This window comes from Spea bombifrons, chromosome 3, assembly GCF_027358695.1.
Source record: "Spea bombifrons isolate aSpeBom1 chromosome 3, aSpeBom1.2.pri, whole genome shotgun sequence".
Lineage (NCBI taxonomy): Eukaryota > Metazoa > Chordata > Amphibia > Anura > Pelobatidae > Spea > Spea bombifrons.
In genome coordinates, this window is record NC_071089.1 from 90,975,735 (window position 1) to 90,998,533 (window position 22,799).

The 22,799-nt window shown below is 33.8% G+C and overlaps 1 protein-coding gene across 1 annotated transcript; it reads left to right on the forward strand.

Moving 5' to 3' along the window:
• On the forward strand, positions 1-22,533 carry BCHE (butyrylcholinesterase). Its single transcript, XM_053460797.1, has 4 exons — positions 1-113; positions 2,741-4,269; positions 18,599-18,765; positions 21,938-22,533. Exons 2-4 carry the CDS (start codon positions 2,750-2,752, stop codon positions 22,060-22,062), a joined length of 1,812 nt encoding a protein of 603 aa, XP_053316772.1. The 5' UTR covers positions 1-113; positions 2,741-2,749; the 3' UTR covers positions 22,063-22,533.
• The last annotated feature ends 266 nt before the right edge of the window (positions 22,534-22,799 follow it).

The window sequence follows — 22,799 nt, forward strand, 5'->3', positions numbered from 1 at the left end:
GTTTCTATTAATGTCAGTACTATCCAATTTACTGAACTGAAGCAGCGGATGTGTTACTAGTCACTAAACTACTTAAGACCACTGCTTTTTAAAACTTTGCGATATTGTCACAGGTAAGTTGCTACATTTCTTAATTATTAACAAAGCTCTGAATTGCTGTTAATTTGTGTGTTTTTTGGGTTTTTTTTTTTTTTGCTAACTACACAAAAGTGGTGAGAATTGTTGTACAGTAAGATTTTGTTAAGCATCCCATCCTCAAAACATGAGGAAGTTCAGATGTAAAGTTAAAATATATTTTTAATTATATTAAACGTATTTTCAATGGGATGCTTGTTAATGTTTGAATCCAAAGAGTCAAAATGCAGCCCTAATTATTTGCATTTCGACAGCTAAAATATCTACATCAATTGGTAACAATGTTTTGTTTTGTTTAATTATATATATACGGTATACATTTAAAAAATAATATTGTTTTAGCTTTGCCACTTTAAGCATATTAAACTAAAATGCTTCTATTTTTTTTACTTTCTCTTAATGTCCTCTCTTTCTCTTTTCTTGTCCTTTCTGTTATAACTATAAAGTATCTTCCATGGTAAAGTCTGAAAAAAACACTTAACTTTTAATGTTATATATACAACATAATCAACAGATTACCATATTTCATCAAATCTTGAATTTGCAGTAGGCATATTCTGCGATATGTTTTCAACACAGTTTACAATAAATCTTTACTGAAAATGTCTAGTTTGCTCTATTTTACTTTTGCTTACACCACATATGTAGTTCCATAAATTTAACACTAAAACAGGTGCAGGGAACACATCTGATTTTGCATTATTTAAATTAAACATCCCACATTTTTCTTTAGTATCCTATATAAACAAGTACAGAACATTGTTAATCATTCTATAAAAAATGTTTGTAAAAAAAATATTTTGAGCAAAAGTATGAATGTCGTAAAAATAAACAAACGAACAAACTGGCTTTATATTATAGGAAACATGTACTGCATCTGAGCGCATACAAACAACACTTCTTTATTTCGAAGGGGGAGAGACACATGTTAACAAAAGATTTATTGTTATTGATGTTAAAGTGAAAACTGTAGCATAGTAAAGCTTTGTAATATATTTCTAAAAAGTTTACTGCTTTCTTGATTTTCGCAGTCAGGTTTAAGATCTGGCAATTCCCACTGTACTATGAATCTAAAAATATATTGGAACAGAAATAGTTTTGGTTATTAGATTAGTCTACCTAATATTAGAATATAGTTATTACAGCGAAACGGCTGGTTGTGAATAATGATGTATACTACACGTCGGATATCAAGAGACTGCATCAGATTGCATATATGTATAACGGCAGATCCTTAGTTTCCATTCTTCAAACACCATGAGATTGCTTTGTGTTCAAACCCATTAACTATTCAGTGATTTACACACAGAAAATAAAAACAACGAAACAGAAGTGACAGTTGACTCTTGGCGGCATTATTGATAGCAGAAAAATACCTGGTAGTATTAAAAAGATGCAGAACAATGTGAAAAAGCTTTTACATATTTACATAACAATTATATGTGTAATAGAATGCATATCTGTTTAATCACTTTGTATTAAAACAGTATTAGCATCATTGATTTTAGTCAGAAGCGTGGAAAAGAGGTTATGTTTAACCTGATAGTAAAAGTCGATACTAGTATTTGCTTTATATTTAAATATGCAGTATACCATTTAATGCACTAAAAGGGTTACCTAGTTACATGTATGTTTCCAAGGTTTGCTTTTTTAGAGTGGAATCGTTTAAATTAGATTATATTCTTATATACACGTTTATACCATAGCTCACTTCTAACAATGTATGCAATCTATTAAATTAATGCTATGCAAAGCCCCTTTGTCTCCAGTTTAAACCTGTAATATTTTTTCATTAGATATTAGTGTACAATCAGCCGTACCCTTCTCTTCTTTTGAAATCCAGTACCATTTATGTGCCAATTACACAGTAATTTACCTTTCCCCTCCCGTCCTCTCTTTTAACTCCCCTTACTCTCTCTTTGAAGTTAAATCCTAGATTGCTTTGCAGTACCCGACGCTCAACATCGCCATGGCTGAGCTTCTGGTAATTCCCCCATATCTTCTTTTTCCAATTCTTTTATCACTGTTGAGAAGTCTACAATCTACCAAACAGCCCAAGTTCAATGCCTTGGTGTGCAACTCTATTCTTCACCTCTCAAATCGAGTCGCCCACCAAACCAGCCTTCATCTCTCAATTGTTTCCTTTCCTCACATAAGAGGCGATTTATTCCCTTGTTTTATCCCATCTAAAATATTACAAATCCCTACTGTTTCCCTCTCCTGCCTTTACACAGTCCAATACACTGTCCAACTCTTCAACTGTTTTTTTTGCTCATTCTGTACCAATTTTCAGTAATTGTGTTCAATGTTCCATCTCGTTCTACCCTACTAAAAACCTTGCACAAAACCTTGACTTGTTTGAGGTTAAGGGGACACTTGTTGAGACCCCCTATTACATAACGTGGTTTTTTAATATAAATTGGAGAACACTAAATTCTAATAGTTATATATCTGAGAACATATTTCGCCTGCGTATGCCTTTTACTTTAGATTTGAAATATTAATTTTAGATAATTTAACATTTTCAGTAAATGTTTTTGTCATGTTTAATAATAATTTCATATAAATGTGTTTATAAACTCTGTATGTGCTTTGTGTATTTCAGTTATCAGGCATGTGGTGCAATCTGATACATGGAAAGAAAATCTCCAGCATTAGCTTTACTATAACTTGTGTGTTTCTTGTACTCTCGCATTGTGACGATGAACCTTTTGTAAGTACCAATTCCGGAAAAGTAAGAGGAATAGAGATACCCGTGTTCTCTGGAATAATTACAGCCTTTCTCGGAATTCCTTATGCAGAACCACCTGTTGGTGCCCTAAGGTTTAAAAAACCAGAACCCCACAAACCTTGGTCAGAGGTTTGGAATGCTTCACAATATGGAAATTCTTGCTATCAGTATGTCGATCAAACATTCCCAGGATTTCCTGGAGCTGAAATGTGGAATCCAAATACTGAACTAAGTGAAGATTGTTTGTACCTTAATATATGGATACCAACCCCAAAGCCAAAAAAAGCAAGTGTCATGGTTTGGATTTATGGTGGAGGTTTTGAAACTGGGACATCTTCACTTGATGTATATGATGGCAAGTTTCTTGCCAGAACCGAAAGGGTAATTGTAATATCCATAAACTACAGAGTTGGAGCCCTAGGGTTTTTGGCTTTTCCTGGTAATCCTGAAGCTCCAGGAAATGTGGGCCTATTTGACCAGCGACTAGCTCTTCAGTGGATTCATGAAAACATTGCAGCATTTGGTGGGAACCCAAAAAGCATAACTCTCTTTGGAGAAAGTGCTGGTGGAGCTTCAGTTAGTTATCACATGCTTTCTCCTAAAAGTCATCCATTTTTTACAAGGGCTATAATGCAAAGTGGAACTGCTAATGCCCCATGGGCTGTAATAAGTAAAACTGAGGCCCAGAACAGAGCTCTCACATTAGCAAACCTCTTGAGCTGTTCTTTCAGAAATGAAACAGAAATAATTGCCTGTCTTCGGAGCAAGACTCCTCAGGAAATAGTTGAAAAGGCACTTTCTACTTTACCACACAGATCATTAATTGAAATTAATTTTCTTCCAGCAGTTGATGGTGATTTTCTCATAGATACGCCTGAAGTTTTGTTGGAACTTGGACAACTTAAGAAAACTACAGAAATTTTAACTGGTGTCAATAAAGATGAAGGTTCATATTTCTTAGTGTATAACTTACCTGGATTTAGCAAGGATCATGAGAGTTTTATAAACAGAACACAATTTCAGGAAAATGTCAAGCTAGCGTTTCGCAAAGCAACAGAACTTGCAGTAGACTCTATACTGTTTCATTACACAAACTGGGAAGATGAACAGAACCCTACTCATAATCGAGATGCAATGGATGACATCGTTGGTGATTACAATTTCATATGTCCACTGTTGGAGTTTACAAAAAGAAATACAGAACTTGGAAACGCAGCATACGTATACTTCTTCAATCACAGATCATCCAAACTTTCATGGCCTGATTGGATGGGAGTTGTCCATGGATATGAAATAGAATTTGTATTTGGAATCCCAATGTATAGAAGACTTAATTTTACAAGGTCTGAGGAAAAATTGGCCAGAACAATAATGAGATATTGGGCAAATTTTGCTAAAACAGGGTAAGTTTTTAACTTTATGTGTTGCAAATTGTAATACTTTTTCACAATCATTTTCACATTTGAGTGTGAGAATCCATATAATTGACTGCACCAAAAGAATGAGTTTTGTTTAGCTGTCCATCTTAAAAAAAGAATATTAACAAATTGTGTAAAATCTGCAGCTGTTCTAAATTAAAGCAAATATCATTTTAAAGTGCAAAACAATTTTCACGTATGCTTCTGGTGTCTTCTTTCCATGATAACTTTTTGTCAACGCTGACTTGCTTTAAGGGGCTTACACTTGTATAATACATGTATTATAATCAATGAGATGCCAATTTTAGCGATTTAGTAAATATATTGATTTTTATGAGAGAATCTTAAAGTTGCTGTCTTCATGTTGAAAATTATTACTCCTTTGATTACAACAATATTTCTTACAAGACATATCAACTAATCTTTCTCCAGTTGTAATCTATCTATCTCTATCTATCTATCTATCTATCTATCTATCTATCTATCTATCTATCTATCTATCTATCTATCTATCTATCTATTCACCCAAATCCTAAATGCATCAGACTTTATTTAAAGTTCAGATTACTAACAAATATCTGGGTAGATTGATTACACATGGGAAATTATCTTGTGAAATTTGAAATGTAATCAAAATATGTCATGAATCATATATGGAGAAGGAGAATGAGGTGGGGAATAAGAACATTTAATGCTAGTAGACCATTTCACGTATTTACTCCATTTTCTGATAAAAGCCATTATTATGGTATTATTTGAACATGCCAATTCTTTCCCACATTTATAACAGACTATATTATATATATATTTGTGTTATATTAAGAAATCAATAGTCATTAAATTGTCATCTCATTTCACAGAAAAGTAAGGCTGACTCTCTACACGATTAGGTTTAAGAGTAGTCCTTTTTATATTACGCCCATTTTTATGTAATCAAATCAGTCAGTGACTTGGTAAATTTGCCACTTTGCTAAAAGTTATCTAACGGAACACTGGTGAACTAGTGTTGAGTATATATGCAACGGCTACATCTAATTTTAGTTAAACATTAAATTAGCTGAATCACTAATAATATTAAGATGGATATTTGTATTAGGATATCACCTAAGATTATAAAATAAAAAAAGAGGAAATGCCCTTTTCAATGGTGGATAACTGTATATTTAAGAACATTAGGACTGTGGTTGCTGCATACACTAAATGTTTGAATAACCTTTACTTTATACGCTATATGAGCAAAAGTATGTGGACACTTGACCTTCATACCTATATGGGCATGTTGGGTATCCCATTCCAAAACCATTAATATGAAGTTGGCCACCCCTTTGCACTCTTCTGCGAAGGCTTTCCACAATAATTTGGAGTGTGTCTGTGGCAATTTGTGCCCATTTAGCAAATTAGCATTTGGCAAATTTAGCAAAAAAAGCATTTGTGAGGTAAGGCACTGATGTTGAACAAGAAGGTCTGGCTCACATTTGGCATTCAAATTAATTCCATAGTGTTAACTTGAGTTCTTCCACACCAGACTTATCAAACCATGTCTTTATAAACCTTGCCTTATGCACAAGGGCACAGCCATGCTAGAACAGGAAAGGGCCTTCTCCAAACTGGTGCCACAAAGTTGGCAGCACACAGTTGTCTGAAATGTATTTGTATGCTGTACCATAACATTGCAATTCAGTGGGACTAAGGGGCCTAGCACAAACCCTGAAAAACAGCTCCAGACCATTATCTCTCCTCTATCAAACTTTACAGTGGGCACTATGCATTCTAGTAGGTAGATTTCTTCTGGCACCCGCCAAACCCAGATTCATCTATTAGACTTCCAGATAGTGAAGCGCGATTCATTATTCCAGAGAACATGTTTAAAGTCACAGGGGTCTTCAGTACCACCCATTCTACCATTCTGCCAATCTTTGTCAACAGAGACGGCATGCCTGTGTGCTTGACTTGATACACCTATTAGCAGTGAGTGGGACTAAGTAACTTAGGAGGGTTGTCCAAATACTTTTGGTCATATAGTATATATTAGACTTGTGAGATGGACCAAAAATTATTCATTTTTTGTTTTTGTTTTTGTTCCATTCATATTTGGACAACTCATTTCCTGTCCATTCATTTCAGACAAAATCGGGGGAGCTTTTGACATTTGGAAACAATATTTGTTGTATTTACCCTCATTTTCTCTCTCATGCTATTTCACGCTCTCTCACATGTGTCTAAAGTAACCTCCCATGAACATCCACAAAATGGGGGAGCTTTCGGGCATATCCTCTACTTCGACTGGAGTATCTGGGAGAGAGTGTGGCCGGAGGGGCCACCCTTTTGCCTGAAGTAACCTCCTGGTGAATTTTCACAAAATGTCACGTCGGGGCATATCCTTGATGTTTATAGTGGCTACGTCATTTCGCAGAAGTTCATCGGGAGGTCATGTCTCTGCCTCGTCGTCTACAGTGACATTCTGAGATGAGTGAATGAGAGTGTGAGTAAGCATGAATGAGAGTGAGTTAGGATGTGAGAGTGAAAGAACCAACAAAAAATTCATAAAGCTTTGCTTCATTTTAGTTTGTTTCATTGGGGGTCCCTCCTCGTTTTCAGGGATTCATACTGATTGCTGAAATATGCAAATCTTGTCAGAATTGCAATTCATATGAATCTGCATGCACAAGTCTAGTATATATGCTTGATACATTAAAACTTTAATGTTTTCCCTGGAAGTGATTACAGAATCCTCCAAATAGTTTTTACTCTTCAAATGTTTTCTGTTAGTGTGGAGATCGTTTTTCATCGTGCCACTAAAGAAACCTTTAGGGCATGTGAATTTTCCAATATCTTTATAGGTATAGTTTTAAACAGTTAGCCAAGTTAATCCTAATTGAAAAAAATGCTCTGGTCACATATAAAATAAAAATATTTAAAGAGCGACTGTCACATCTAAGATAGAACCATAATTAAGTCCAGCGCAGAGAACCATTTACAACTTGTGGTATTATTATGTTTACTTAATGTCCTATTTTAAGTTGCTAGGATTTATATTTTCTTACTTTGAAAGTCTTAGCCAGGGCCTTTCGTGTCTTTTGGTACCTTCATTTTACAAATATATACTGCACTAGTATCCAACTGTCAGCTCCTGGGCTCTACCTACATTATTGTAGCAAGCCTACACTTGAGATAAAGTAGAAGATAAAGTAGAGATTTCCTGCTATTAGAAATATTTTAGGCAAGATTATAAATCACACAAGAAATTAAGTGAAGGATCTTTGTGATATAAAAGTGAAAACATAATTGATATGTTCTATATATGTGTGTAATAACTGGGATGCTAATGTAGAATTTGATGCCTTTTCAACAACATTTGAAGATATTTAACTGAATACTTGAAATGTGTGACCTTTAATCTTAATGGACATGAATTACCCTAGTGTAATTTCTGATGCTTGTAGAATTTAATGTATTGTAACTAAATGTTAGTTGCACGGACATTTTATTTATAGAAGTGGTTTTACTTTTTAATAACACATCTACAGGTTGAGTTTTCAAACAGCCTTACTACATTAAATTATTTTTTTAAATACCTGGAAATAACCTATTAAGACCCCACTTTGGCGGATTAATATAGACCCCTTCTAAACCACAATGTTAAATTACTTGCTATCATTATGGCAGCTTACCATCAAACCTTTCTGCCCTGTATTAAACACCCACAGCAATTTAGATTCATTAAGTACAGGCACTACAATGTAGGAGTACGGACTTCTGTTGCTGCAGCAGTCTAGATGTTAGGAGGCTAGTTGTTGTATTGATTACCTGTGTACATGCATATTAAACAATACATCACAGCTATACAGATGGGATATTTCCTTGGCCGTGCTGGCCGAGATCAGGGCCTAGAGCCCCTTACCACTTGCCCTCTCAGGCAGAGTATTGCAACTCAGCCGGCTCACCAGAAGTTCATTGGAATCAGTCATTTCTTTTAGTCTATAAAACGATAGTAATATCCACAGCAGGCAATTGTTCAGGGTAACATAACCACCCATCCACCTAATGCATTTCGTGCTCCCATGCACTTAGTCGTAGGCATACAAACATAAGGCTAATATTCCCGTGTATACATTTTGATGTTCCATACCCCTCATAGGGACCTCTCGGAGGAAGTATGCAATAATCCCCTATTATTTACTGCTAATAAAGCACATAATGTAGTGTGGTTGTGTACGGGACTGAATTGAAAATACATGCCTTTTCAGTCTTTTTGGCATAACCCAACTTCCAAAAGTGACAAGGCCTTGCTGGCATTTAGCCACTTGGAGCAAGGGGGGATACGTTTTAACGATCAGTTTCTCTACCATGACATGCAGTCAATAAGGAGTTAAGTGTGTAATACAGGGATCGATACCCGCACCTCATATTTCGGTTTTTTATGTACCTGCTGGCTAAGAGTTATCTTGAATGTCAAATACATTACTTTTCAAACCTGGATTGGGCGAATCTCCTAGATACTCTCTTGTTCAGGAGAGGATTGGTTTTGACCAGACAAAGAAAGGGTCTAGGGAACATATTCAGAATAAATATTGTTAAAGTGACATCAGAACTACCCAGTTTGACCTATACTAAGATGAATTGCTGTACAGTTTATAGAGTGTACTTATTACCATTTATGTTGTATCAGATGGGCAGCCTTGTCCTAGGTTTCGAGAGGAAAGGTCAGATCTCTATCATTATTTCTGGTCATACCCAGGTTTTCAACCGTTCTGAAGAGATGTTGTTAACTATCTGTGGCAGCTTACATCTTTTAAACTTACAATCACACCATCTATAGCAATTCTAGGAATAGGGATTCCATCTGCTAGATCTCAAACCAGGGTGATCCATATAACCTTGGCAGTGATATGGAAGATGGTATTCCATCATTGGATTTATGATGACCCCCACCATGGGTTTATTTCATGTCAGGCTATTATTTGTAATAGATGCTAGACGCCAGTTTGCAAAAGGAAATATACACAGGCTCTTTTGTTACATGTTTCCAACCATTTATTAATATACAATCACTACAGATACAGCTAAAAGTGATGTTTCAACACACTACATGGTATTGCAACAGGTTTATTGCGGGAAGGCTGTCACTACCATTCTATGGGTGGACTGAGGGGTTTGTTCTTGGCCCGGTCTCTTTAAATTTCTTTTCCGTTCCTCTTCCTTTGATCTGATTGGACTGCTTGAAGGGGGAAAGGGGATTTGTATGGGGAAGTATGGAGATAGTTGGAAATTGGTTGCTTATTGTTACTGAGTAAATATAGATTGCAAGCTTTCAAGACCTCTCAGGTCCCTTCATCAGGCATGTTATACAACAATGTGAAAGACCTCTTTTTAAGTCTCAGTCAAATAACATGGTTAAGAATGGGAAGCAGGGATATTGGCCCGGTTGAGACAGTAGGGAGAGGGTAGCAGTGAAAGGGTTAATGACACCAGATCCCTGGTTACCTGTTGCTAGTCCCAGCAACCACTAAATTAACCCCAGCAATCCCTCCTACACTACACCCCTAGTACACAATTTGCTGCCACCACCAAGACTTTATATCCGGGCGTCTTAGGTTACCTCATACACAGAATTATATTATATCATCCTTACTTTACTATTCAGACATATTTATATATAATTAACCCTTTGGTAACGTATCCGGCAGAGGAGTGAGTTCATATAATTAGAGAGCAAAGACATGAGCTGATTAATTAAACATTTAATGACAAAAGACTTCACAGTGCTGTGTACAAACATACAGAAATAAATGACATACAGAATACAAGTTACTATGATCATTGTTAGATTTTCCACTCTCGACATTTAATATGCTGAATGGAGTCATAATTCTATTTTTTTACCTAAAAACACAAATTAATTATTTTTTTAAACCCAGAGATACCTATGAAAGGAGGTCTGTGCACTATTGATATGTGATGAATGATTATTTCATATGGTACCCTCTGAGAACAGCAACAACACTTAAAGGAACAGTGCCATATTTGTTTTTTTATTTTTTTACATTACTTTCTACAAAAATCCTGTTCTCTGAAAAACTGAATAACAAGATAAACCGTGTTAGCCTATCTGCATGCTAGCAGCACAGCAAGACTTCTATCCTGTACCAATGAAGAATGCATTTTAAGTGCATGAGCTATGCAATGATGCTCAAGGAGACAATTACACAGATGCCTACAGAGTAGCCTGACTGATGTCAGCAAATAACTAAAGGGAAAATGAACGGGTAGCAGTTCTATGTGAAATAACACTTAATTCACTAAAATATAGAGACAGTAAAATACAGAAAGCTTCATGTGCCCTGCCAAATATTGGCCTAACTCCCCTTTTAATATCTTACCTTTTCAATTAGTTAAGACTGCAATATATAATAATAATAATAATATTAATGTAATATATATATATATATATATATATATATATATATATATATATATATATATATATAAAACTAAACATAAGGCTGAAAACCGTCAGTACAAATATAATCAGATCAAGCACCCTTCTACACAAGTGTGATACAGATAAATCGTAAAGTTATATTACTGTAGTATTTTTAGAAGCAACATTGTAATAATAAATATTGTATACATCATCAAATATCATTATTCAGTAAATGGGGACATTTTTTTCATGGGATCCTAAAAGCCTAATGTAGCCCTTGTAAACTAAGGAAATAATTACAATATAATTTCTGTAATAGGCAGACACTGCTAGAGGAATTTATGTCGAAATTAAATTATATGTCACGGATTAATGTGGCTCATGTAAAGCAGCTCAAACAACTTTAATTAAAGTAGAAACAATACATCTATTATCTTATCTACTAAAACAGGGATCCCTGCAACTGTAATTCACTTTTTAATGTCAGTGGGTGGCAATTAGCGATGTAAACATTGTGCTCAGTAGTTGCATCTTACCATCTCTAGCTACACAAATAGGTAAATGCCATCAGCCATCCGGTTGGATCAGCAAACCTTCCATTTAGCTGGGTAAAATAAATCTTCCTAGCAAAAAATCGTTTTTTTTTGTTTTCTTTTATTATTATTGTTATTATTAATAATAATATTATTGAGAAACAATAAACAGTTTGGTAAAGGTAGAGGTGTCCAAATACATTGCAGATGTAAGCTTCTAAAATTAGCATTGCCCTTTCAACTTAAATTTATGTAAGAGAGACCTGAATAGTCCTGACAGCTTGCATTCTAAACAACACTTTTACTAATAAAAGCATCGTCTCTACCCAATTAGCTCTTGATTTTGTCGTAACACACAACTTTTTTCCCCCCTTGCTGGTTAAAGCAAAATGTGATAGCCCCGTAGAGAAACATAATAAAAATAAAAACATACCAGGAAAAGAAAAGCAAAATGATGATCTTGTGCATTTAGCAGACTGTGTATGTGTGTCATATAGAACTTTATACATAGCTTGGGGAATTCTGTCCTCATTAACCCTTTCGTACCTAGCAAAATTTAAAAATAGTCAAAGAAGAATGTTATTACTTCAAAAGGTTTGGTAAGCAGCATGTCTAGGGAAGGGCTTTTCAATACTTTTTTACCCGACTTCATTACACGTTAATAATTATTTATATAGTCAGAAAAAAAGAATGTGCTTTATTTACACAATGCTATTGATAAACCAATTTTCTGTGACTTCTATACATAATATTTTGACTTTTAGGTCTATAGGGCTGGGATACAGATCTATTAACAAATATAAGTATGGTAGACAAGTTTGGGTCCTAAAGAAATATGCTTGAGGGTACTCCTGGTTAATCATCTTTTTTTGTTAGCTCCCTTACAACAAGTTATTCCAGCCAACTCTCCCTGTTTTGGGATCATGTTGACCTCGGAGGCAGTGTAGGGTCCATGTATTCCGTAGAGATAGTTCGGGGGGCTCAGGGTAGCCTGCCTGGGGTGGAGACAACCTACACAGTAACCATAAGACTCTATTTTTACTCCACTTTAAGCACTTTGCACCAGAATTTCTCTATATATGAATCCCGCAAATACTTGATACTGGACAATTAATAGATGTAGTTGGTGAGATGAACACATTACAGTTCTTACTTGCACAGCTTGGTAAGAAATGCATGTATTACTTTTGTCTACTAGTTGAGTTTAGCTGATTCGAATTTACTCTATGTTTGAGCTAGCAGTCTCTACGTTTTCTTTTTAAAAACCCTAAAGGTAACAACTAAAATACGATCACAATATTAATCTATTTTATTTACATATATCGTAGAAAAATGTTATGCAATAGCCCCCCGGAGTTATAAATAAATTGAATGATTAAGCAAACATGTGAAAAATGTGAACTTAAAAAGTAGTTAAGGGGATTATACTTAGTAAGAAATATCAAGTATTCAGATGATATGGACAGAATGTAATGTCAGCTAGAATAGTGTTTCTGTGGATCAGTATTCCACATACCAGTAGGTACAGACATGCATTGTTATGCCAGTTGCTAGGGGCTAGAAATTTCATCACTTTTACACAGATGGCTTATCCAGGGTCATGGTGATTTAGTCCATCATAAATGGCATGCTACAAAATGGTTACATATCCCATCCCCATCCTTACCAAGAGTTATGTAGGAAGAAAGTTTTAGGCAATAACAGATACAGACCCTTGATTTATGTAGGTGACATTTGCTACCATGAAACCATGCTGGCACCATCAGTATTCACCCTACATCTCATTCCCCATCAACCTACTAACGGACTGTAAGCTCCCAAGGACAGGGCCCTCTTCTCTTTCTCTACTAGTATGTCTGAAAGCAGATCTGTCATGCATAAAAGTCATGTTTAAAATGTCCTTTTTGTGATGAATAACAGTTTAAGAAATTATATTTATTTGAAAAGGAAAAAAAGGATCTTTGTTTTAAAAGTAAATTATGTTTCACTATTTGGCGGATGGGAACAGCCATATTGAATTTGATTTCCATCCCTATATGGGGAGCTAGAGATTGTTTATACAGTAACTGGAGGACTGTATCCAGTATATGCATTAATGTGTGTCTAAACAGTACATGTTAGCTTTTGTATCTGTGTGTGAGAGTAAGCCCTAAAAATTGTTTTGGTATATACTGTTTGCTACATCATGTTTACCCATTGTACAGCGCTGCAGAATGTGATGGCACTATAAAAAAAACAATAAATAATAAGAGTGTATTACATTGTTATGTTAGGTGATCTTTAATGTGTTCGTATTATTGTAAATTGTTAATTTTAATGTAATTGTTATATTTGCATTCACAACTCATTCCTATGGTAGTTTATTAATAAAATGTAAGGTAATGATATAGGAATGGATATTAGTATTTTAGATTTAGATTTTTACATTGATGCAGACTAAAAAAAATCAGTGTTGGAATCTTTATTTTCAGATTTGTAATAAGTTACAGTTGCAATATGTTTTACAAGGTGTGACTCCTCACAATGCACGTATATAGTATAGTAGCTGGTAAGACTGTATAAGATAATAGGCTAATAAGAGCCTCTCTTATTTCTCAGAGTACTTCTGGCAACAGGTTTGCTGAAGGTACTGGCAAGGACTGAGATTTCCTCCTCAATCAGCAAGATTTATAAGTAGTATCAGTGGCAGGGTTAGGTTCTGTCAATGCAACTCTTAACGCTGTCATTAAACATTCATATATTGTGAACCTGCTGTAAAAAATACAATAGATGGTGTAAAATAACACTGATCTACTTATAATGAAAGCTAATGTGAAAAGTGCTTCTATTTTTATATTCACAGTTTAATCTACCATTGAATTGAATTAAAATAATACCATTAAGATAATATAAAAATGATATATATAATACTGAACAATCATATAATAAATTGCCTAAACTTCTAATTATATGAACAGCTACTACTACTACTAAGTATTTTATTGTATATTTTTATTTGGTGGATAATTTCCGTTAAACTGACCATTCATATAGAAAAACAACATTGATATTGCTTTATTTACTTGAAGAACATAAAAAAGTCAGTGGCATCAATTCTAAGGTATTATGTTACTATAATGCTGTATGCCTCATGCCCTATAAAACTCAATGTGATTACAGCTTGCTGTTTTGTATACAAAGCAGTGAAACGGTAACAATTCATGTGACGCACGGACAAGTAATTGCATTAATTTTTTTGTCTCTAAATTATTTTCTTATATCAAGAGTGGAAAAGAAAAAAAAAAAACACTTTCTGTAAATATGTTTTGCTCCAAAATAGAATGCTAAATATATAACCTCTTAAGAAAAAGTATTATTTTGTATTACCGATGACTCAAAATGTCTTAAACTACAGCTGCTTTGTAAGAGAATCATAATATGTGCATATTTGACATTGTTAGCATTGTGTTCAATCATATCGGAGTCAACGGCTGCATCAATCTTACTTAATAAGGAATGGAATAAAGGGCATCATTCAAATAAATGAAGAATTTTCTAAAATGAAATATGGCCAGGGCCCAACTGGGTTTCGTTCCAACAAACCACAAAGTAACTTACACCAGTCCTGCTGACTGAAAAAGAAATGTTATGATTTTCCTTGGATAGTGTTGCCAAGGCACTAATCAACTAAAGGCTAGCTGATAGAAAACAGCACGATGACAGTAGGTTGGAAACATAAGCAACCCTGGAAAATAGGTTGACTATTTCTTTTCTAGTGACACATTTTAACAACCTAAGGTAATAACTAATAGCGCATAAGAAGAAAAGATATTTGCTTGGTATCTGTAAAAAAAAATGTATGAATAGATATCCTACAGTGGTAATGAGTTGTGAAACATAACATTTTGCACGATTTGATCTCAAAATATTCGGCATTCTTTATAACTCCACTCACACGCCGCAGCACAAAATAACCAATGTAGAAATCGCACAATTACAGCCAAAGGATTCTATGTGTGTATGCTTATTTATAGAAGACTTCGTACAGAGTATAGCCCTTTTTTAGCGAATGACCAGAATAACAAATATGCTGGGCTTAGAAAAATATGATGTGGTTGTAAGTGTGGAGGATAAAAAAAACTCTGTGCCCCAAACCGCATGCAATTAAAAGTTGCTATAGGAGAATATATTAGGATATTTATGAACAAAACTTTAATCTTAACCTTAATGCCCTGTCTAGTGTAATTGAAAATTCACACTCATTTTTCGGTGGTTGGCTCCTAGGATTAACTTTGTATGTGCCTGTGGTTCACACTCAAAGAGTTAAAAATATTCACCAACTTTTTAACTATGTATATAAACGGCTTCATGTCATTATTGCATAGAAAGTAGTTTAAAGGGACGCTTTAGAATGCATATAGAGTACTTTAATATGCATTTTTCTATACTGGGGATGCTAGGGACATTAAACTGTCCCTTTAATGATAGAAAATAATTAGATACAAAGCAGATAAAAAAAGAAGTGATCTATGCTGCGCCATTTTCTAATGGCCTTTTTTTTAAAAAATGGATTTAAAATCTTCCTCACCAGGACATTAAATGTAAATCTTTAACATTTCACTAGTTGGATAACCTTGTCAATCCATCTTACTATGGTCTACTTTATTAATCTCTTGCAATGTGACATACTCATCATTCTTCAACTGTCAGGACTAAATCTTGGCATCCCCTCCAGATTTTAGCAACCTCAACCTGATGCGAAAGGAAGTGAAATCTTCCCCGAGCAATATTTCCAATTGATCTAATTTTGCTCACAAGGCCAAAAATGTTACCTCCCTCTTCTGTGCTTCAAGTATATCAAGCAATGTATCACTGAGTATATTGATGCATTATTTTCACTAGGTGAGATGAAAATGCTTCTACAAGTTTCTCTTTAGGATGGAAAAAAATAGATTTTTCCAAGCACAGACTTGAAGAAAATATCAGGAGTTAATCCAAATAAACTGTATTGCAATTCTCAAAATTATAGTCAGCAACTCATTTTAAACACAAACTAGAAAGTGGTCCTAATATTTGTAATATGCTTTCCGAATTCTATAATAGCTTATTAGTATGCGTACATCTTTATAGGCCACTTGCTATTGTATATTGAATGGAAACAGTAAGCATTATAACTTTTAACAACTGTCAATCTGGATAAATAACCATATGTATGCCCAATGCTAATATACAGAGGAAACATTCCCTGTAATCTGACCTGATTCTGTTTTGGGATGACCCATGTACTATGGATATGGTATGTTGATGATGATTTGGCTCACTTTCCCAACCTAGTGTAATTGATCCCTTTGGCTTTCAGCCAGTGTCAGATTCCTTGGCATCATCTGTAAAATTTAAGAAGGAAATTGAATCTAAAGGAAAACTTCCTCTTCTTAGTCATCGATATATAGACTTTCAAGACTGTAGAAAACAGATCCTACTCTGTTATTTTCACTAAATTGTTTGTCATCTAATTTCACCTTTATTGATATATGTTTGGTGTAAACGATTATTGGAAATATTTTGATGTTCTAGAATCAAGTTAACAATTTAGAATATAATTTAAACGATTTCCCCAAGATTTATAGTCCTGGCAGAAAGCAGAGCTGTTGGGCCTCCCAAGAGTGATTATGTAGTAACAACATGATCCAGTGTAATCCAACCATGTATCATTGCCAAGAATATATGGCCAAATGTGACTTCCCACTGAAATACATTTTGGAAGAATGAAACTGGGCTTTTAACGGTATTATTACACTTAGAGAAAGCTTTAGTTTATGGTGTATTTATATTTAAGCAAATTAACCTTACCAGATATGTCACTGTATTATACATAAAAACAACATAGAATGTTTTATGGGACTGTTTTAGTCTATATGGCAACAGCTTATCAGTACTTACTGTTTAATCACATAGCAATTAATTATGCTATTCCATGAAAAAAATGTTTCTGCTTAAACTCTCTTATCAAAATATTTTGCTTAAAATAAATCTAAACTTCAAATATTATTTCTATGCCATAAAACCAGGGGTAATTGCCTGACCCGGCACTACTTATGCACTACTTCACAATGGGCCTGTTGCAAAGGAGACCTCTAATCTCCCCCAATGAGCCCATTTACACTATGGCATGCTGTAGCCAGCAGCACACCCTTCTGATTGGAGCACCCAAATATGATGTCATATAGAATGGACAGTGGCTTAAGAGGTGCATGAGGTGCTTCACAGGGTCACTGGGACAAACACAGGGTAGCACCTGAGATAATTAAACTGATGTTTATTGCTAATGTGGCCTACACTTTACAAATAAGTTAATTATAAAATGCAACTATTGCTCTCTCTCTCTCTCTCTCTCTCTCTCTCTCTCTATATATATATATTATATATATCAAGCAAAAATCTGTATTACCCCTACCAAGAGCACATAATCAAAATGTGTTAATAGAAATATCTCTTCCAGTAACCTTTCTGACATACAGTATAACACAATTCCTTGGTTTATACATAATCACATTTTCTGGTACATCGCATGGAAGCACTTTTAAATGGTCAGAAATTGGAACGTCATCTCACACTAAAACACTTGAGCTTTTATACATAAATAGCCTTCCTATTTATTTTACAGTTTGATTATATTTTTTAATATGATAAGATACCTATGTGTGCACATATATATATATATATTGTATATGTATATAGAATATATATGTTTACTGTAAATATATAAATATTTTTCTATACTCTAGTTACTAGTGTTCTTACTATTGCTTTCTCATACATAGATGGGCATGTTGGGTTTAAGATACACAGACCGCTTTACTTGAATTTAAATGTGTATGAATAAATAGTGTCCTATTCTACATTTCTAAATATGCAAACAAAGCATTTGCAAATTAATTGTGAACATTTCAGTAGAATTTCTGTCTAAATGTAACTAACAAGAAATACATTCTGCCCTGTTAATAGAGGCATTACAAGCAAAGAATAAGCAAGCTAAAGGATGCCTATATAAAATCTCTTAACAAGAAGTCTTTACATGGACACTAAGAAACATTGACTTTGTATGTTTTGTTTGTTGATTTTTTTTAATTTTTTTTTTAGGAGAACCAACAAAGTTTTGCCCATTTTCCTGATAAAAATGCTGAAATTCTCATTACTGATAAGACTTCCGAAACAAGTGTAATATTTTGAGCATTTAGTTTCAAACGAGATTACAAGCATTTGTTGTGCATTTTGAATATAAATGAGCAACAAAGGGGCTGCTGAAATAAACAGTGTAATGCAAAATATGAACAGAGTATGTAATAACAGTCGTTATGTTGAAAAATCTTTCCTTTAGAAATCCGAATGGTGCACAGTCTCAGGAAAACAGATGGCCTGTCTTCACGCTTGATGAGCAGCATTACCTTATGTTAGACACAGAAGACTCAAAGACAGATCGGAAAATGCGTGCCAAGCAGTGCAGATTCTGGAACAAATTCTATCCCAAAGTCCTGCAAATAACAGGTAAAGAAACAAAATTAAAAAGTTATAAGTAATTAACAGCTTCATAAAATGAGCTCATTTTAGAGACAGGGAAATGTCTTGGAAAATCTGCTGTCGTCTTTCAGCCAGCACTGTCAAAGTTAGCTACTGTATATTCTAAAGAAGAAGTTTAGAGGAGTTATTATTTTAAGCCTTCGACTGATCAATATTCTCAGTTCAGCTGAAAATGTATCCAATGCTACATAATACAAATGTTATATGTACAGTTTTTATAAAAAGTAACACTTATATTTATTTGATGTTATTAGATTATAATTTTAGTGCATTTAATATTTTTTTTAAATGTATCATAAGCTACTATGAGTGTATTCTTTTTTTTTTATTACCATATTTGTTTTAAGACATTATCTGACTGGTAACATAAGTCCCCAGTTTTACTAGAATAAAGCGTAATCAAAACCAATGTTGTTGTTAGTCTAAAAAATACCCTTTTATATATTAAAGTTCTTCTTCAACATGAGCATCATAACCTCCAAGAATGAATATGATATATATACCTCAAAAGGGTTTGAAAAATATTTTAAAATATGCTTGCTAATACAATTTCTACATTTTTTCATTGCTATATTTTTTATTAGTTTTGCAAAACAAACAAATTATATGGGTACTTGTTAATGTTAAAACAGAGCACTATTTTTAGTTACCAAATAATCAGGCTATGCCAGATAATCAGATTGTTTTCCAGTAAATATATATATATATATATATATATATATATTAAATATACAAGGTTAACATATAATCCCCCTTTGTCTGGAAAGTTCCAAGTTTCCAAATGTTCTTATTCCATAAATAAAGTTTTGCAAGGTCAAACTATTTTAATTAGAGGTAGAACTGAAGAGACAAATCATACTTTATTAGTGACAAACTGGTTTATGTCTAAGGTAGTCATTTCACAAAGATTGATGAGGTCAGTGTTAATAAGATGCATGACTTGTAATTTGATTTCCGTGACCTTATCACAAAAAAGTAAACACGTGGCAACAATATATCACACACAATGTCCTTCTACTGCCTTTCATATTCTAAATTCCTCAACGGAATTGATGTGTTGTATTGGATTGAATTTCTATGTAGTAATTAACCAGATCAATTATGTATGGGGACATATGTTTAATGATGTGTATGCTTTGTGTTGTCACAGGTGCTATTATCTAGGGTTGTCTTAATACACTGCTTGTCCGTAGGGATGAGAGAACGCATTTAGATGAGATTAATGTCCTTTAAATGGAAAAACTGGCACATTTTAAAATTATTTGCTTTCCAACATGAACCATATTGCCATAGTAAACATAGCCTGGTGGGCGGACTGAAACATTGATGGTTCTTTGAATTAACTAACTATTTATTTATTTGCAAGTCCTGTAAGTGGCTATTTTGGACTGAGAGCTATTGACCTCAGTGACCTCACCCAGACTGTTGATAAAATGCTGATAATATTTAAAGGCTAGGTAAACCAGCTTTTGGATGATTATGATATATAATGGTATATATATATATTATATATATATATATATATATATATATATATATATATTATATATATACCATTACATACGTTATGGTGGGTAAAGGTGATGGAAAACCCTTCTACTAAAATTTAGGGGTATGTAGAAGCATTCATCTACAGACACCAGACAAGCCAAAAAGCAAAAATCATATATATATATATATATATATATATATATATATATATATATATATATATATATATATATATATATATATATTTTTATCAGTTAAACTTTGTACTATATTTCAATGTTAAGTAAGTTGATGAAGTTGTCTTTATGCACTTAAGTGTGAGTAATATGTTATTGCTAACAGTTTTGTCTAATCAGAATATTCTCTGCATTTTACTACATCTATAAAGTTTCAGCTATGGTACATCATAATTGATGCCTGAATTTTGTGATCTTATAGTGACCTTTCAGACTGCTAAACGCCCACTTCTAGGAAATGTGTAAAACAAACAAGAACCTGAAGGCATCATTAATGTCAGTAGTGAAGATTTTTGTATTATGTACATTTCCCTGAATTTGGATTAAGTTAGTAATTGGTAATGGAAAAATATAGTATTGTGGTGAGTGTGGTGAGTGTGGTGGCTGAAAAAACCCTGTAAGGCTTTATCACTGTCTTTTTTTAAGTAACAGACAGTGTTCTTCATAAAAAATTTCTTTATTATCAAAATTGTGTGCTTTTATTTTACTTAAGAGATATGCCTGTCTACTTATTCATTCTTATATGCTTAGTTAGAATTGTATAATGTGTATGATACAAGCCCCTGACAAAAGGGTACACCTTTCATCCTATAACATACAAGATTGCCTTTGGATTACTTCTTTTCAATTGCTTATTAAAGCATTAATGTTTCTTTAAAAACAATAATCTAAATTTAACTAGTAAAATAAATATTAATCTTTTACTTTATATAGTCACGCACAAGAAGATCCAAAGAGATTAGTAAACTAATTGGGTCTATTTACTTCAGTGGTCATAAGAGTTAACTTATCTGACTAGTCTCTACTAAGGTTGTACCCAAGTGAGGTCTTGTGACTTTCAGGGAAGTAAATGCAAGGGCATGTGAGTTGAATGAAAACTTATATGTTGAAACATTTGTTAGCAAAACATCACCCCTCACACGCAAAATATTATTAAAATAAATGTAAACAAACAAAAATAAAGAGAGAGATAAAAAATAAACCATTAAATAAATAGAAATGCATTGGAGGTCTTGCCTTAACAAAGGAGAGGGCAGAGTTCCCTCTTCCCATACCCATGGGGTGTGAGGCAATAAAATAAGGCTTGGGGTATAGTCCACAACTATAGCTCCTCACCAGCACTCTCATCTGGGGCCCCACACCACCACGCATGTTAGGGAAGGGTGGGTGATTGTCAACCTCATTGGTTAATAGGGGGTACCTAGGGACCCCTGTTTCTATTATTTACTTTTGGATACAGTTAGACAGGTTTCCACAAGAACAAACACATTTGAAGAATAAGTTTGGAATTGCTGTGCCTTTTTTATTGCTATAAACTGGAAGCACAAGTCCAGTAACATATATTCTTTTTTAATTAATGTAAACACGGAGATGCAAATTTAGATTAATATAAGCCTTTTGATGTTTTTCAGGGAATATTGATGAAGTAGAACAACAGTGGAAGGCTGAATTCCATCGCTGGAACAATTACATGATGGACTGGAAAAATCAATTTAATGATTACAGCAGTAAGAAGGAAAGCTGCACTGGTCTCTAATTAATAGCTTTACCCTTTAAGAAATTAGCATTTTATGATTAGTTGTTACAAACACGCTATTAGCCATTTAAGGTTTACCCATTTTGCATATAATGTAAATAAAACAGCGTTTGGCTGAACTGTACAATAATTATTTTAGGGCATGATTTCAGTAGAATTTTAGTCCATATCTATTGTAGAGTGCAAACTTTATGAACAATAGCACCGCAATGTAAATTCTAGAGTAGCTAAAATACAAAAATATCTATAATCACATATAGGTGTGACTCATGGTAATACATACATTTATACCCACTAATAATTCTGTGCTCCTAGAAAAGAGGGACAAAATGCAGAAAAAAGGAGTAACACAGATTTACCAAAGAGTGCCTGCCTTCTTTAGTGGAACACTTTGGGAGGTTTTCATGCAACTTTTTTTTTGTTCTTGGTGGAGAAGCAAAAATATGGTATTTTGATAAAATGAATTTTGTACATGTGGCTGTGTTACTACTTTTCATGATTTAAGTATCTTTGTCAGTTGCGCCAAACATCATTTTAATTAGATGCATTTTGAAATTATTCTTTTCAGAAATATATTTCTCCCAGTCTACCTCATTGTTGTACACATATGCTACAACAAACAGTTTTCAGACTAAACAATGCATGTTTGATGTCTCTAAATGGCTAATTTATTTTTTTTAGTTTTTTTTTTTTTTAGTTTTATTTATTTAGAATGATAAATGTATTTTCATTTACTT